This window comes from Salmo trutta, chromosome 3, assembly GCF_901001165.1.
Source record: "Salmo trutta chromosome 3, fSalTru1.1, whole genome shotgun sequence".
In the NCBI taxonomy this organism is placed as follows: domain Eukaryota; kingdom Metazoa; phylum Chordata; class Actinopteri; order Salmoniformes; family Salmonidae; genus Salmo; species Salmo trutta.
In genome coordinates, this window is record NC_042959.1 from 10,458,195 (window position 1) to 10,476,165 (window position 17,971).

Here is a 17,971-nt window from a genome sequence, read left to right on the forward strand (position 1 = left end):
ATCTCCATATACATTGGCAAGAGCTCAGTGACTTTCAACGTGGCACCGTCATAGGATGCAGCACTTCCAACAAGTCAGTTTGTCAAATTTCTGCCCTGGTCAACTGTAAGTGCTGTTATTGTGAAGTGGAAACATCTAGGAGCAACAACGGCTCAGCCACAAAGTGGTAGGCCACACAAGCTCACAGAATGGACTGCCGATTGCTGAAGCACATAGCGCTTAAAAATAGTCTGTCCTCGGTTGCAACACTCACTATCGAGATTCTAAACTGCCTCTGGAAGCAAAGTCAGCACACGTCTGGAGCTTCATGAAATGGGTTTCCATGGCCGAGCAGCCGCACACAAGCCGAAGATCACCATGTGCAATGCCAAGCGTCGGCTGCAGTGATGTAAAGCTTGCTGCCATTGGACTCTGAAGCAGTGGAAACGCGTTCTCTGGAGTGATGTATCACGCTTCACCATCTGGCAGTCTAGCAAACAAATCTGCCTGAATGCATAGTGCCAACTGTAAAGTTTGGTGGAGGAGGAATAATGGTCTGGGGCTGTTTGTCATGGTTCGGGCTGGACCCCTTAGTTCCCGTGAAAGCAATTCTTAACGCTACAGCATGCAATTACATTCTTGACGATTCTGTGCTTCCAACTTTGTGGCAACAGTTTGGGGAAGGATCTTTCCTGTTTCAGCATGACAATGCCCCAGTGCACAAAGCGAGGTCCATAAAGAAATTGTTTGTCAAGATCTGTGTGGAAGAACTTGACTGGCCTGCACAGAGCCCTGACCTCAACCCCATCGAACACCTTTAGGAGGAATTGGAACGCAGACTGTGTGCAAGGCCTAATCACCCAACATCAGTGCCCGACCTCACTAATGCTCTTGTAGCTGAATGGAAGCAAGTCCCTGCAGCAATGTTCCAACATCTAGTGGAAAGCCTTCCCAGAAGAGTGGAGGCTGTTATAGCAGCAAAGGGGTGGACCAACTTCATATTAACGCCCATGATCTTGGAATGAGATGTTCGACAAGCAGGAGTCCACATACTTTTGGTCATGTAGTGTATGTGATCGTATATAAATGTAACCAAGGTTTGAAATTATGATTTTTATTTTGTCAAATATATCTGTTTGGGCTTCTTGCGGTCAATATGCAAATGATTTGTAAATGTGTTCGGCCTTCTGACCAACCCCTCAAGAAAATAAATTGTCCTGTGGCTGAATGTAGTTTATGATCCATGCAATAGGGGCTGTCCATTGGTGTAGAGGAAGAAATGCTACACACTTAATGATCGTGTCTGTATCTGCGCCGGCTTTTTGTCTGTCTGTGTGTCACTTGTGTGTCTTCACTATAGTTTTGAGCCCCTGCATTTGTATAATCAACGTTGCCCCCTAATGGTTGAGGAGAGAGATCAATTGATAGATCACCTGGAGAAAACAGACTAACATAATTGCATTAGAAAGATAGCTGGAATTTGCAGTTACATAATATGTTTGGGGAATTAGTCATTGTATACTGAGTCCATAGATTTGTATTGTAGGTCTTCTACAGAAGGGCAAATCAAATTCACAGCAGGGCTGTAACAAAAGCCTACACCTCTAGCTCTCCAAGAGGACAGTTGACCACTGGATGTGTCCCAAATGCCACTCTGTTGTTCCTAATTCCCTATGGGCTCCGGTCAAATGTAGTGCTCTATAAAGGGAATAGACTGAAATTTGGGACACAGGCCTGTGGTCCAGTTCTAAATGAATGGTGCTACACCCGAGACTGAGGTCTGTGGTTCTCTATCACATATTTACACTCAGCAAACACTGAAACAATGACCTCATCACTGCGAGACGTAGCCAAGGCATGAAGTCAGCAGTACCACAGTAAATAAACCCAAAGATATTCTCGTTAATTGCTTTGTCTATTCCTCTCTGATAAAACCTATCCCATCTGTCACTGGCCAGTTTCAGAGGCCTGTGTAGGTTTATAGAAGGTTTTTGTCTTACGGGTAACGATGCACTGTGCTGCTCGTTGCATCGTTGCTAGTGATTGTATTTATTTGTGCTACATAAGATGTGTTGAAGAAAGTTGTTTCCTAATCATAATTCTCCTCAGCACTGGAGTAGACAGATCGCTTCAAGCAGTTCAAGAGGTGCAGACAAAAATGACCTTAACATCAGAAAAAGTAGCCAGAGACACTCGCTCAAATTTAAAAACTCTTGGTTAGAAACTCTTACTACTTGGTTAAGACATGCCGTTTAGACAATAACGGCCTTCATCAGACAGACAATGAGCGGAGCCTCTCGGCATGTGGAGGGTCAAATGGTTAACCCCTCATTATCTAGAGGAGAGAATTATGGGTAGGATGTGGCCTACTTGTGACTCGCCCCTTCTAGTTGCAATCAATACCACACACACATTAACAACTGGAGAGGAACACACACACACATACACACACGCACGCACGCACGCACGCACACACACACACACACACACACACACACACACACACACACACAGTTGTTATCCTGGGGTTATGAGGCTCTGAAATTGTTGTTACAGTGATTCATGAAGCTTTGATTTCACAACAGTCACAATAAAAGTCAAATAAAACCACTTCCTGTTTAGAAGTCTGATTACTGCCCAGACGTCGTCCTCTCTCACAGCCTCACTCATAATTGCTACGGGAGGTATTCTTCTGATTTCACTGAGTCACAGTTACTATATTATCACCCCCCAAAAGTAACCGATTCATAATTGCTGTAGGAAATGATTCAGACAGCCTCCTCTTTGATCTCACATCTATGTGTTTTACACAAACTAATGTTCCTCCTTTATTGGCTTCATGGCCTGAAGGACTGTTTCCATTCTAGAGGAAGAATCTCTCACTCAGGATACTGTCTGTCTGTCGTTAGGTCCCTCAGGATACTGTCTGTCGTTAGGTCCCTCAGGATACTGTCTGTCGTTAGGTCCCTCAGGATACTGTCTGTCGTTAGGTCCCTCAGGCTGTCTGCCTGTCGTTAGGCCCCTCAGGCTGTCTGCCTGTCGTTAGGCCCCTCAGGCTGTCTGTCTGTCGTTAGGTCCCTCAGGATACTGTCTGTCATTAGGCCCATCAGGCTGTCTGTCTGTCGTTAGGTCCCTCAGGATACTGTCTGTCGTTAGGTCCCTCAGGATACTGTCTGTCGTTAGGTCCCTCAGGCTGTCTGTCTGTCGTTAGGTCCCTCAGGCTGTCTGCCTGTCGTTAGGTCCCTCAGGCTGTCTGTCTGTCGTTAGGTCACTCAGGATACTGTCTGTCGTTAGGTCCCTCAGGATACTGTCTGTCGTTAGGTGCCTCAGGATACTGTCTGTCGTTAGGTGCCTCAGGATACTGTCTGTCGTTAGGTCCCTCAGGATACTGTCTGTCGTTAGGTTACTCAGGATACTGTCTGTCGTTAGGCCCCTCAGGCTGTCTGTCTGTCGTTAGGTTACTCAGGATACTGTCTGTCGTTAGGTCCCTCAGGCTGTCTGTCTGTCGTTAGGTCCCTCAGGATACTGTCTGTCGTTAGGTCCCTCAGGATACTGTCTGTCGTTAGGTCCCTCAGGATACTGTCTGTCGTTAGGTCCCTCAGGATACTGCCTGTCGTTAGGTCCCTCAGGCTGTCTGTCTGTCGTTAGGTTACTCAGGATACTGTCTGTTGTTAGGTCCCTCAGGATACTGTCTGTCGTTAGGCCCTTCAGGCTGTCTGTCTGTCGTTAGGTCCCTCAGGATACTGTCTGTCGTTAGGTCCCTCAGGATACTGCCTGTCGTTAGGTCCCTCAGGATACTGCCTGTCGTTAGGTCCCTCAGGCTGTCTGCCTGTCGTTAGGTCCCTCAGGCTGTCTGCCTGTCGTTAGGTCCCTCAGGATACTGCCTGTCGTTAGGTCCCTCAGGCTGTCTGTCTGTCGTTAGGTCCCTCAGGATACTGTCTGTCGTTAGGTTACTCAGGATACTGTCTGTCGTTAGGTCCCTCAGGATACTGTCTGTCGTTAGGTCCCTCAGGATACTGTCTGTCGTTAGGTTACTCAGGATACTGTCTGTCGTTAGGTCCCTCAGGCTGTCTGCCTGTCGTTAGGTCCCTCAGGATACTGTCTGTTGTTAGGTCCCTCAGGATACTGTCTGTCGTTAGGTCCCTCAGGCTGTCTGCCTGTCGTTAGGTCCCTCAGGATACTGTCTGTCGTTAGGTCCCTCAGGATACTGTCTGTCGTTAGGTCCCTCAGGATACTGTCTGTCGTTAGGTCCCTCAGGATACTGCCTGTCGTTAGGTCCCTCAGGCTGTCTGTCTGTCGTTAGGTCCCTCAGGCTGTCTGTCTGTCGTTAGGTCCCTCAGGATACTGTCTGTCGTTAGGTCCCTCAGGCTGTCTGTCTGTCGTTAGGTCCCTCAGGATACTGTCTGTCGTTAGGTCCCTCAGGATACTGTCTGTCGTTAGGTCCCTCAGGCTGTCTGTCTGTCGTTAGGTCCCTCAGGATACTGCCTGTCGTTAGGTCCCTCAGGATACTGTCTGTCGTTAGGTTACTCAGGCTGTCTGTCTGTCGTTAGGTCCCTCAGGCTGTCTGCCTGTCGTTAGGTCCCTCAGGATACTGCCTGTCGTTAGGTCCCTCAGGCTGTCTGTCTGTCGTTAGGTCCCTCAGGATACTGTCTGTCGTTAGGTTACTCAGGCTGTCTGCCTGTCGTTAGGTCCCTCAGGCTGTCTGCCTGTCGTTAGGTCCCTCAGGCTGTCTGTCTGTCGTTAGGTCCCTCAGGCTGTCTGTCTGTCGTTAGGTCACACTCAGATTTTAGACTGGAGTTAGTGAGAGAGAGAGAGAGATATTTAGGGGGATGCAACAGGGTTGGAGAGAGAGAGGGAGGGGTTTCAGCGGAAGACAGAGGGCTTTGGGAGGGACAAAAGTGTGTGTGTGTGTGTATGTGTGTGTGTGTGTGTGTGTGTGTGAGAGAGAGACAGAGCAGTATCATAGATGTCTGAACCCACTTGCTCCCATCAGCTGTCAGGTCACAGTCCTGAGTCCCTGGATTAACGTGTCACTGTCACTGCCTGTCTCAATGACGTCACTCCGGGACAGAACACACACACACACACACCCAGGGACTAACTATAAATGTGAGGTTTTAATAAGAAGCAGAGGTTTCAGGGGCTCTCTCAGCTTCAAAGCACACACCCTCTCTCCTCTCTCCTCCCCCTCTCTCTCTGTCTCTCTCTCTCTGTCTGTCTCTCTCTCTCCTCCCCCCTCTCTCTGTCTTTCTCCCCCCCTCCCTCCCTCCCTCCCTCCCTCCCCTCTCTCTCTCCTCTCCCTCTCTCTCTGTCTCTCTCTCTCTGTCTCTCTCTCTCCTCCCCCCTCTCTCTGTCTTTCTCCCCCCCTCCCTCCCTCCCTCCCTCCCCCCTCTCCATCTGCTGGATTTCTCTGGTCCATCTACACGCATCACCTCTAAAAACACCACAGAATGGCCTTGTGCTTCTCTACCAGGGGTATAGCTTGGTGCTTCTCTACCAGGAGTATAGCTTGGTGCGCCTATACCAGGAGTATAGCTTGGTGCGTCTATACCAGGAGTATAGCTTTGTGCTTCTCTACCAGGAGCATAGCTTGGTGCGTCTATACCAGGAGTTTAGCTTGGTGCGTCTATACCAGGAGTATAGCTTTGTGCTTCTCTACCAGGAGTATAGCTCGGTGCGTCTATACCAGGAGTATAGCTTGGTGTGTCTATACCAGGGTGTATAGCTTGGTGTGTCTATACCAGGGTGTATAGCTTGGTGCGTCTATACCAGGTGAATAGCTTGGTGCGTCTATACCAGGAGTATAGCTTGGTGCGTCTATACCAGGAGTATAGCTTGGTGCGTCTATACCAGGTGAATAGCTTGGTGCGTCTATACCAGGAGTATAGCTTGGTGTGTCTATACCAGGTGAATAGCTTGGTGCGTCTATACCAGGAGTATAGCTTGGTGCGTCTATACCAGGAGTATAGCTTGGTGAATAGCTTGGTGCGTCTATACCAGGAGTATAGCTTGGTGCGTCTATACCAGGGGTATAGCTTGGTGCGTCTATACCAGGAGTATAGCTTGGTGCGTCTATACCAGGAGTATAGCTTGGTGAATAGCTTGGTGCGTCTATATCAGGAGTATAGCTTGGTGCGTCTATACCAGGAGTATAGCTTGGTGCGTCTATATCAGGAGTATAGCTTGGTGCATCTATACCAGGAGTATAGCTTGGTGAATAACTTGGTGCGTCTATACCAGGAGTATAGCTTGGTGCGTCTATACCAGGAGTATAGCTTGGTGCGTCTATACCAGGAGTATAGCTTGGTGAATAGCTTGGTGCGTCTATACCAGGGGTATAGCTTGGTGCGTCTTTACCAGGAGTATAGCTTGGTGCGTCTATACCAGGAGTATAGCTTGGTGCGTCTATACCAGGAGTAGTTACCAGGTGTAACTACGCCATTCAATCCTGGACAGATTTGTTTGGTGGAAAATTCTCAATTTGGGTAAAAACACACTCCAGGCCACTCTGAATATCTAAAACTAGATAGACAGTATGTAAATTATAATGGACATATTTAACTAGATAGACAGTATGTAAATTATAATGGGGGAATCAGTTTTGAAATAACTGCCCTTTTTTGGCGCGCAAATTGATTTTGTCAAACAAATTGGAAAACAAAAATTCTGTGTGGATCTCCATTGAATTTTGAAATCCCGATTTGGCCCTCAAGCCCAATGGTTTGCCCACCCCTGCTCTACACAAAGAAGCAGTTTTCTGAGAGCAACCTCTGACCCTCCTTTCCTCCTCCTCTCCTCTGTGTGTGTGTGTGTGTGTGTGGGGGGGGTGACCTTAGTTCCAGCCCTGACCTCTACCTCTGTTCCTCACCTCTCCTGGACTTAAAAACCTCATCTTGGCCTGTTGTGGTGACAGGATCCATTCACACACTAGTCTCTCTGTCAACCTTACACAAGGACAAGAGTGGCTCGTGCCAGTTTCACTCATTTACCAACTACAACGTCTAACACTCGTTCAGTCAGTCGTTCACCACACCTTCCTTCTCTGTAGCACTCCGTCACTTACAGGGGAAAATGACAGGCAATCAAGAGTGGGCTGAACACACCACAGGGTTCCCACAGCACAATATAGAACAGACATAGCGTGGAATCCCTGACCTCTTCCTGCTTGTCTTCATACTCTGTAAAACCACCTCTCTTTCTCTAATGAACAGAAATGCATTGATTCTTAGATTTAACATCCCCGTCACGTTTAACATCGATCCTCTGATCCACAAAGTTTTTATTTTCTAATCCGATAGATGTTTTTTTGCTTGTTACATTTAAAAAAAAAATGTTATTAAATGACTCTATAGGGTACTTTCCATACCTGTCGGTCTGCCAGTCTGTCTGTGTGAGGCCAGAGGAGACTAGTGAATGAATATTCTCTTATCTCTGCCCTGACATCCCCAGCGAGATTACAACTGATTACTTCATTAATGATTTAACCAGGGAATTAGAATCCTATGGATTTAACGCTTTGAGGTGCAGCCTACAGACAAAATGTTAAAGGCTTTGTTTTAACACTAACAGATTCTAATCGATGATATTACATAACGATACACATTGAACAGTTATTTACGGAATAGAACAGCGATGGGAGTAACTGACAGGCAGGTCTAAATCAGCCCTTACTGAGACCAGTTCTCAAACCTCCTGCTTTAGGTTCCAACATGCGTTAAAGTCCACTGGCCAGTGCGGCTTCAGATTGCTGGTCTGAAGGGTTGCATCCCAAATGGCACCCTAGTTTTTATATATTTCCTATGGGCCTTGGTCAAAAGTATTGCACTAAATAGGGAACAGGGTGCCATTTGGTATGGAGAGGGGGCCCTTAGGTTATCAGGAGTAAATATTAGCCATATCTCTGGCCTCTGCAGCTGGAGGAACTGCCGGGCTGAGATTTAACCTCTCAGCCCTGACCCTGTCAACACCTACTAGAGCAGGGCAATGAGAGATTCTAGATGTACACACACTGGAGCAGGGGAGTGAGAGATTCTAGACGTACACACACTAGAGCAGGGCAATGAGAGATTCTAGATGTACACACACTAGAGCAGGGGAGTGAGAGATTCTAGACGTACACACACTAGAGCAGGGGAGTGAGAGATTCTAGACATACACACACTAGAGCAGGGGAGTGAGAGATTATAGACGTACACACACTAGAGCAGGGCAGTGAGGGAGATTCTAGATGTACACACACTAGAGCAGGGGAGTGAGAGATTCTAGACGTACACACACTAGAGCAGGGCAATGAGAGATTCTAGATGTACACACACTAGAGCAGGGGAGTGAGAGATTCTAGACGTACACACACTAGAGCAGGGGAGTGAGAGATTCTAGACATACACACACTAGAGCAGGGGAGTGAGAGATTATAGACGTACACACACTAGAGCAGGGCAGTGAGGGAGATTCTAGATGTACACACACTAGAGCAGGGGAGTGAGAGATTCTAGACGTACACACACTAGAGCAGGGCAGTGAGAGAGATTCTAGACGTACACTCTAGAGCAGGGGAGTGAGAGATCTAGACGTACACTCTAGAGCAGGGGAGTGAGAGATCTAGACGTACACTCTAGAGCAGGGGAGTGAGAGATCTAGACGTACACTCTAGAGCAGGGCAGTGAGAGATCTAGACGTACACTCTAAAGCAGGGGAGTGAGAGATCTAGACGTACACTCTAGAGCAGGGGAGTGAGAGATCTAGACGTACACTCTAGAGCAGGGGAGTGAGAGATCTAGACGTACACTCTAGAGCAGGGGAGTGAGAGATCTAGACGTACACTCTAGAGCAGGGGAGTGAGAGATCTAGACGTACACTCTAGAGCAGGGCAGTGAGATGGCGCCGAAGAGGATGGCTGACGTTTTACATGCTCCTGACCAATTGTGCTATTTAAAAAAAAAAATAATAATTTGCATTGTTTGTAACTTATTTTGTGTATAATGTTGCTGCTACCTTCTCGTAGGACCAAAAATTACTTCTGGACATCAGAACAGCGATTACTCACCACGAACTGGAAGAAGCTTTTTCCCTTTAACAAGTCCGACGAGATTACATTACTAAAATCAGTTTGACCAAATTTGTACCAGCATGTCACATGCAACCAGAGGAAAAAAAACTCTAGAGCACCTTTACTCCACACACAGAGATGCATACAAAACTCTCCACCGCCCTCCATTTGGCAAATCTGACCATAATTCTATCCTCCTGATTCATGCTTACAAGCAAAAACTAAAGCAGGAAGCACCAGCGACTCGCTCAATAACAAAGTGGTCAGATGACGCGGATGCTATGCTACAGGACTGTTTTGCTAGCACAGACTGGAATATGTTCCAGGATTCATCCAATGGCATTGAGAAGTATACCACCTCAGTCATCGGCTTCATCAATAAGTGCATCGACAACGTCGTCCTCACAGTGACCGTACGTACATATCCCTACCAGAAGCCATGGATTACATGCAACATCCGCATCAAGCTAAAGGCAAGAGCTGACGCTTTCAAGGAGCGGGACACTAATCAACAAACCATCAAACAAGCAAAGCATCAATACAGGATTAAGATTGAATCCTACTACACCGGCTCTGGCGCTCATCGGATGTGGCAGGGCTTGAAAACTATTACGGACAACAAAGGGAAACCCAGACGCGAGCTGCCCAGTGACGCGAGCCTACCAGACGAGCTAAATGCCTTTCATGCTCGCTTTGAGGCAAGCAACACTGAAGCATGAATGAGAGCACCAGCTGTTCTGGATGACTGTGTGATAATGCTCTCGGTAGCCGATGTGAGCAAGACCTTTAAACAGGTCAACATTCACAAAGCCGCGGGGCCAGATGGATTACCAGGACGTGTACTCAAAGCATGCGCAGACTAACTGGCAAGTGTCTTCACTAACATTTTCAACCTCTCCCTGACCAAGTCTGTAATACCTACATGTTTCAGGCAGACCACCATAGTCCCTGTGCCCAAGGAAGTGAAGGTAACCCGCCTAAATGATTACCTCCCCGGTAGCCAGTAGCCATGAAGTGCTTTGAAAGGCTGGTCATGGCTCACATCAACAGCATCCTCCCGGATACCCTAGACCCACTCCAATTCGCATACTGCCCCAACAGATCCACAGATGACGCAATCTCAATCGCACTCCACATTGCCCTTTCCCAGCTGGACAAAAGGAACACCTACATGAGAATGCCGTTCATTGACTACAGCTCAGCGTTCAACACCATAGTGCCCACGAAGCTCATAACTAAGCTAAGGACCCTGGGACTGAACACCTCCCTCTGCAACTCGTTCCTGGACTTCCTGACGGGCTAACCCCTGGTGGTAAGAGTAGGCAACAACACATCTGCGACGCTGATCCTCAACACTGAGGCCCCTCAGGGGTGTGGACTTAGTCCCCTCCTGTGCTCCCTATTCACCCACGACTGCGTGGCCAAACACGACTCCAACACCATCATTAAGTTTGCTGACGACACAACAGTGGTAGGTCTGATCACCGACAACGATGAGACAGCCTATAGGGAGGTCAGAGACCTGGCAGTGTGGTGCCAGACAAAGGAGCTGATAGTGGACTACAGGAAAAGACGGGCCGAACAGGCCCCCATTAACTTCAACGAGGCTGTAGTGGAGCAGATCGAGAGCTTCAAGTTCCTTGGTGTCCACATCAACAACAAACTATCATGGTCCAAACACACCAATACAGTTGTGAAGAGGGCACGACAAAACCTTTTCCCCCTCAGGAGACTGAGAAGATTTGGCATGGGTCCCCAGATCCTCAAAAGGTTCTACAGCTGCACCATCGAGAGCATCCTGACCGGTTGCATCACCGCATGGTATGGCAACTGCTTGGCATCTGACCGTAAGGCGCTACAGAGGGTAGTGTGTACGGCCCAGTACATCACTGGGGCCAAGCCTCCTGCCATCCAGGACCTATATAATAGGCGGTGTCAGGGGAAAGCACATAAAATTGTCAGAGACTCCAGTCCCCCAAGTCATACTGTTTTCTCTGCTACCGCACGGCAAGCAGTACCGGAGCATCAAGTCTAGGACTAAAAGGCTCCTTAACAGCGTCTACCCCCAAGCCATAAGACTGCTGAACAATTAATCAAACGGCTATCGGACTATTACATTGACCCCCCCCCATTTGTTTTGTACACTGCTGCTACTCTGTTTATAATCTATGCAGTCACTTCACCCCTACCTACACATACAAATTACCTCAACTAACCCGTACCCCCGCACACTGACTCAGTACCGGTACCCCCTGTATATAGCCTCGTTATGTTATTGTGTTACTTTTTAGTTTATTTGGTAAATATTTTCTTAACTCTTCTTGAACTGCACTGTTGGGTAGGGTCTTCACTTGTTGTATTCGGCGCATGTGACAAATAAAGTTTGATTTGAGACAGATTCTGGACGTATACACACTATAGCAGGGCAGTGAGAGATTCTAGACATACACACACCAGAGCAGGGCACTGACAGGGATCATGGACACACGTTTGAGTAAGTTCAGAGCTGAGAAAGGAACCTTTTTAGTTTCCCTACACAGCGGTACTTTGTCGTTCTGAAAGGAGGGATGACGAGAGAGAAGTCTGATGTGAGGAGGATAGACCTCTCCAGATCTTTCAGACAAGTAGCGTATTGAATGAAACCCTTCCCTTCACATCCCTCTATTCCGCTCATCTCTTCACCTCTTTCCTTCTCTGCACCATTCACCAGATCACAGGCAGCAGCCGTAGTGAATGGTGCTGAATGGATCCCTTCCCTTCATCCCTCTTATTCACCCCTTCCCTCGTTCCCTGCACTATTCTAACGAGCAGCCATTGATTGGAGGTTCTCTTTAGCGCTGTGTTTAACATAGAGGCCTCCACAGTCTTTCATCTACTGCCAGAATCTCCTATAAACAGCTATGGACTCCATCTCTCCCTCCTTCTCTAGACAGACAAACTGATTGCTACCAGCATGGGGGAACTGTGCCCTGCATAACTTGTAACAGTAGGTAGAAGATAAACAATGTAGAAAGAAGATGGGAGTGATATACGGAATGATACACTAGTTAGAATATCAAAAGTGGAATGGAAGTTGTTCTTTGATTGTCTATTGTTGAATGGATAGTCTGTTAACAGTGGCTACGCACTCAATATATACACACTCTACACAGGCTGCTCAGCCCATTAACAGTAAGACACCAGCTACATACACTGAACACAGGCTGCTCAGCCCATTAACATTAAGACACCAGCTACATACACTGAACACAGGCTGCTCAACCCATTAACAGTAAGACACCAGCTATATACACTGAACACAGGCTGCTCAGCCCATTAACATTAAGACACCAGCTACATACACTGAACACAGGCTGCTCAGCCCATTAACATTAAGACACCAGCTATATACACTGAACACAGGCTGCTCAGCCCATTAACATTAAGACACCAGCTATATACACTGAACACAGGCTGCTCAACCCATTAACAGTAAGACACCAGCTATATACACTGAACACAGGCTGCTCAGCCCATTAACATTAAGACACCAGCTATATACACTGAACACAGGCTGCTCAGCCCATTAACATTAAGACACCAGCTATATACACTGAACACAGGCTGCTCAGCCCATTAACATTAAGATACCAGCTATATACATTTACATTTTAGTCATTTAGCAGACGCTCTTATCCAGAGCGACTTACAGTAGTTATATACACTGAACACAGGCTGCTCAACCCATTAACATTAAGACACCAGCTATATACACTGAACACAGGCTGCTCAACCCATTAACATACCAGCTATATACACTGAACACAGGCTGCTCAGCCCATTAACATTAAGTGTATAAAGCTGTTATCTTAAAGGCAAAGCAGCTGTGACAGTGTTGTAACAGGGCCACCCTTCCAAACTTCATCTTGTTGACTCATGAGAAGAACAGAACGTGAGAAGCCTGCACTTCAAAGGCTACTCTGACTGACACTTGATATGCAACAAGAAAACCCAAACATGTTGGTGTCTGGGATTTATGTGCGTATATAGTTGATGGGGCCCTGGCCAGTAGTGTAGAGAATAGGGTGTTTCATTTCTAAGGAAACATCACCCCCTTGTGGCAATGAGTAGCTGTGGTTAAATAAACTAAAAATGGTTTCATTTCAAACAATGTGAACTGATTAAATAAATAAAAAATCACAGCACTCATGTTGAGTTGGTTTACTTTTATTCCAAAAGTGACTGTCTCCAGACAAGTAAAAATCTGACTGTGAGCGACAATAGGATGGGGAACAAACAATACCACAGAAGAGTGTGTGTATGTACGTACGCACGCACGCACGCACGCACGTGAAAAGATTAACACACACAAATGGCCAAAAAGGAAAAACACAAAATGAAAATAAAGCTTGATGTTTGTTTTATATACAGGAAGGTTCAAATAAAGGAATTATACCAATGTAGTGGTAGTAAGTGACAAAACAAAAGCCACAGTCATTTTTACTCCAAAATATTTACTTACATAAAATAATAATTAGGTAAAACACACACAGGCTGTTTGTATCTACTTCATCGACCTCACATCTGGACCATCTCGAATGTTCTCTGTCGTCATAACAACCCCAATAATCACCTTTCATGGCTACCTCTGACATGGAAGAAAGTTGTGAGAGAAAACAAAATGTAGGCCCTTTCCAGAAACAACCCCAAGCACCCTAGTGTCACGAGGCCCAACCAAATCTCATCTACATAATCTTTCCGGGGCTACCTCAAGCCTAACCCCTAGGTGCTAGTGTAGATCTATAGTAATTTGATGGGTATAAGCAATACGATAGTAGCTTCACCATTTACCTCTGATAGACTAGTTGGGATGAAGCCAAATTGCTTATACCTTACCTATTCCTATCAGATATACACAGGTGCCTTAGAGAGTCTAGGTATATAGGCATAGAATGACTAGAATGGGAAAAAGTGCCCCTTAGTATTACTAGAATGAAATTGATATTGTCTATTTCTATGGGGCTGGGGCAGTTTCTGGACAGGGCAGTTGATTTCCTTCCACTATAGCATGTTTAAGGCTCAGGCATGGAATGATTACAAAGTAGATAGATTTACCTCAGTAGACAAAACATTTCATTAAAACTTATGGACGACATAATAGTTCATGTCACATTTAAGCTTTGTCTAGCTGCCAGAGTGCTGCTACTGTTGAAAAGTGTCCCAAATGGCACCCTATTCCCTATATAGTGCACTACTTATGACCAAGGCCCATTGGGAATATAGGGCCTGGTGAGGGCACTAGGGAATAGGGTACCATTTGGGATGAAAACCATCTCAACCTTTCTATAGGACTATAATGATGACTGGTTTTTAGTTACACAGTTTTATATTGTTTCTCAACAGGTCATTATTATTACTCATGGATGTTGAAAACCTTAAAGCTGAAATTTCACAAGCCAGATTTATTTTCTCATAATGAGTCTCATCCAAACTAATTTACATGTAGGAAAAACGGTAGAAACCCCAAGACATTAAGAAAAAAAAGGAATACAAATGTAAAAATCTTCCGCCACCTGACTACCCATGCTTTTCATTTGAAACAGTTTTACACATTTCTGAAACATTAACTTTTTAGGTTGAACATTTTAATTAAAAAAAAAAGCACAGTTATAAAATCAGCACCGATTCATATATAACTTTATTTAAAATTTAGAGATAGCTATTTCAACACTAAATATGCTGGATTTTCTGGAGATGGAGAAATGTATTTTCTGTGTATTAACATGCTGCTTGCTTGTCTCAGTCAGCACAGTGGTGGAACTACCAGAGAGAAAATCACCTCGCTGTCCGTTGGGAGAGAAAACTCTTTGGGTAAGCTTCAGGACTGTGACAGCCTAGTTCCTTGTTAAAACACTTTTCGCTGCATACCAAATGGCACCCTATTCCCTATATAGTGCACTACTTTTGAGATGCATCCTGGGCCTCTTCACAGGAACTACTGGGGTCCTCAGTCAGACTGTATCCAACAACCACAGAATGGAAACGGTACCCACACATTTAGATGTGACGAAGAGACCTTACGGTCCAAACGTTGCAAGAAACTATACTGAAGCATGGTGTTATTTCTACTTGTTTCGTATGAAGGAATCTGCTCTTGGAAAATGGTTGGATGTGTGTTTCTACATCCACGACTCATACAGCTGATCTATTCAACAGGTCACCAACTGAACCACCAGCAGTCATCATCACAACCACAGAACCAACAGATTCTGACAGTCCAAAATGGAGGAAAGGAAAAGTAAACAACTGAAAATAGCATAAAGACCATGTCCATCCACTACTACTACAGCACAGCTAGCTAGCCACCTTTCCTACTAACAAACTGTTTATAAATTACTAGACCACACCGGGTTACTGACTATACTAGCATAGAGACAGGGTTAGAAGACATTTAAAAATCTCATTCCATCTCCATTTGGAAGAAAAATAAAACATTCTAGAATAATGGAACTTTCTTCAGACTAAATGTCGAGGATTCATTTAGGTTTGAAACTGGTTTGCCACTAACTGAAAGGGGAAAAGCTTACCCAAGGATTATAAAAGTATTTTGTTTTCATTCAGTCCCCTCTGAGCAAGCAACACTGTGTGTGTGTGTGTGTGTGTGTGTGTGTGTGTTAGACCATGGAGTATAAACCAGAGAAGACTTCAGATCCGCATCTTAACTTCTCCATAAATACAAAATGCCTCTCCTCTTCGTCTACAAATACCAGTTTAAAACATGGACACTCCAAGGACCTGCAGAGACAAAAGTGATCATTACACATCTGTAAAAGCACTTAGCAACAACATGTCGGTCTTACGTATTACTATAGTGAGGCTAAACCAACCTCCCAGATCTCATCTCGACTATTGGAAGTCTGGAGAACTTCAGTATTGGATTGTGTTTTAACGTAGCGCTGGCAGTCAAAGCTTGTGTTTGATTAGCTCGGAGTAAAATTGTGTTTCCCCTAAAGAGGCATTTCCTTGATTTAGCTTATTGTTTTCCTACTGTGCTGGACAAAGTTTCAGTAGCCTATGAGGAGTTAGTTTGTATGTTATGCATACTAGCTTGTTGCATCACTAGACCACTGTACTCCACCCCTTTTAATCTTCTTCCTGAGGAGAACTTCCCCAGGCTTTCCAACAGAAAAAGCAGACACACTGGGTGCCAGCTGGAATTGTCAATGTAATGCATCTCAATAGGAAAATGATGATTGTACACGATATAGAAACCTAATAATCTACAAAATGACTTTGTAATTTCAATGAAGTGTATTCAGAACGTCTTAGCTTTTATAATAAATTAAATGTCATTACAAATTTACATTAGTTTCTTTTAGTTGTATTCTTTTTTTATTCAGCAGCTTTTTTACCAGATTTTTACCTTGTCAGCTCGGGGATTCGATCTTGCAACCTTTTGGTTACTAGTCCAACGCTCTAACCACTAGGCTACCCTGCTGCCCCAATAAAATAGAAAAACTCTTATTTTCTGGTGCTCCTAAATTTAAGTTGAGAGCACCAGTACAACCAATGAAAATGTTTCATTTAGAGCACGGTGTATGTATAAGGAAGAGTATTACTATAAAGTAATAATGGTTGAGTAGAAGAGAAGAGTTACTTACAGACTCGTCCATGATAGAACCAGGGTCAAAGTAGTCTGGTTTCAGCTCTGATCTCTCTCTCCTGTTCTTAGAGGGGGGCTGGAGAAAGGAGAGAGAAACAAATATGAAATGATTTCAATTCTGCTTATATGAGCTGATTGTGATAATTACACACTGAACAAAAAAAATATAACGCAACATGCAACAATTTTAAAGATTTTACTGAGTAACAGTTCATATATGGAAATCTGTCAATTGAAATACATTAATTAGGCCCTAATCTATAGATTTCACATGACTGGGAAAACATATGAATTTGTTGGTCACAGACACTAAAAAAAAGGTAGGGACGTTAATCAGAAAACTATTCAGTATCTGGTGTGACCACCATTTGCCTCATGCAGTGTGATATCTTCACATAGAGTTGAACAGGCTGTTGATTGTGAGCGTTGGAATGTGGTCCCACTAACGGCTGTGCGAAGTTGCTGAATATTGGCGGGAACTGGAACACTGTCATGCACGTTGATCCCAGAGCATCCCAAATATGCTCAATTGATGTCATGTCTGGTGAGTATGCAGGCCATGGAAGAACTGGGACATTTCTAGCTTCAAGGAATGGTGTACAGATCCTTTCAAAACATGAGGTGATGGATGAATGGCATAACAATTGGCCTCAGGATCTAGTCACGGTACAGTGCATTCGGAACGTGTTCAGACTTCACTTTTTTCCACATTTGGTTGCGTTACAGCCTTATTCTATTTAAAAAAATGTTTATCAATCTACCCCATGATGACAAATCAAAAACTGCTTAGAAATTTTACCAAATGTATATAAAAAAAAAAAAAAAAAAGTATGACATTTAAATAAGTTTTCAGGCCCTCCTGTTTCCATTGATCATCCGTTCAGATGTTTCTACAACTTGACTGGAGTCCATCTGTGGTAAATCCAATTGATTGGACATGATTTGGAAAGACACACCTGTCTATATAAGGTTCCATTTTTTTTTTTTATCATAATTTTTTTATGTTGGTAGTTTTACCCCCTTTTTTGTGATATCCAATTGCGATCGCTGCAACTCCCCAATGGGCTTGGGAGAGGCGTCCTCCGAAACATGACCCGCCAAGCCGCGCCACTTCTTCGGTTAACCCGGAAGCCAGCTGCACCAACCTGTCGGAGGAAACACCTTTCAACTGACGACCCAAGTCAGCTTACAGGCGCCCGGCCCGCCACAAGGAGTTGCTAGAATTCAATGAGCCAAGGAAAGCCCCCCGGCCAAACCCTCCCCTAACCCGGACGACGCTGGGCCAATTGCGAGCCCTATGG

The 17,971-nt window shown here is 45.2% G+C and overlaps 1 protein-coding gene across 1 annotated transcript in view; it reads right to left on the reverse strand.

The window, feature by feature from the left end:
• Positions 1-13,218: 13,218 nt before the first annotated feature.
• Positions 13,219-17,971, reverse strand: part of LOC115168018 (cohesin subunit SA-2) — a 35,376-nt gene continuing 30,623 nt past the window's right edge. Inside the window, exons 31-32 of the mRNA XM_029722868.1 lie at positions 16,669-16,746; positions 13,219-15,802 (exon numbers count right to left, since the gene is read on the reverse strand). Of these exons, the coding sequence (XP_029578728.1) occupies positions 15,779-15,802; positions 16,669-16,746 (102 nt within the window). The 3' untranslated portion in view covers positions 13,219-15,778. The remainder of the gene's footprint in view (positions 15,803-16,668; positions 16,747-17,971) is intronic.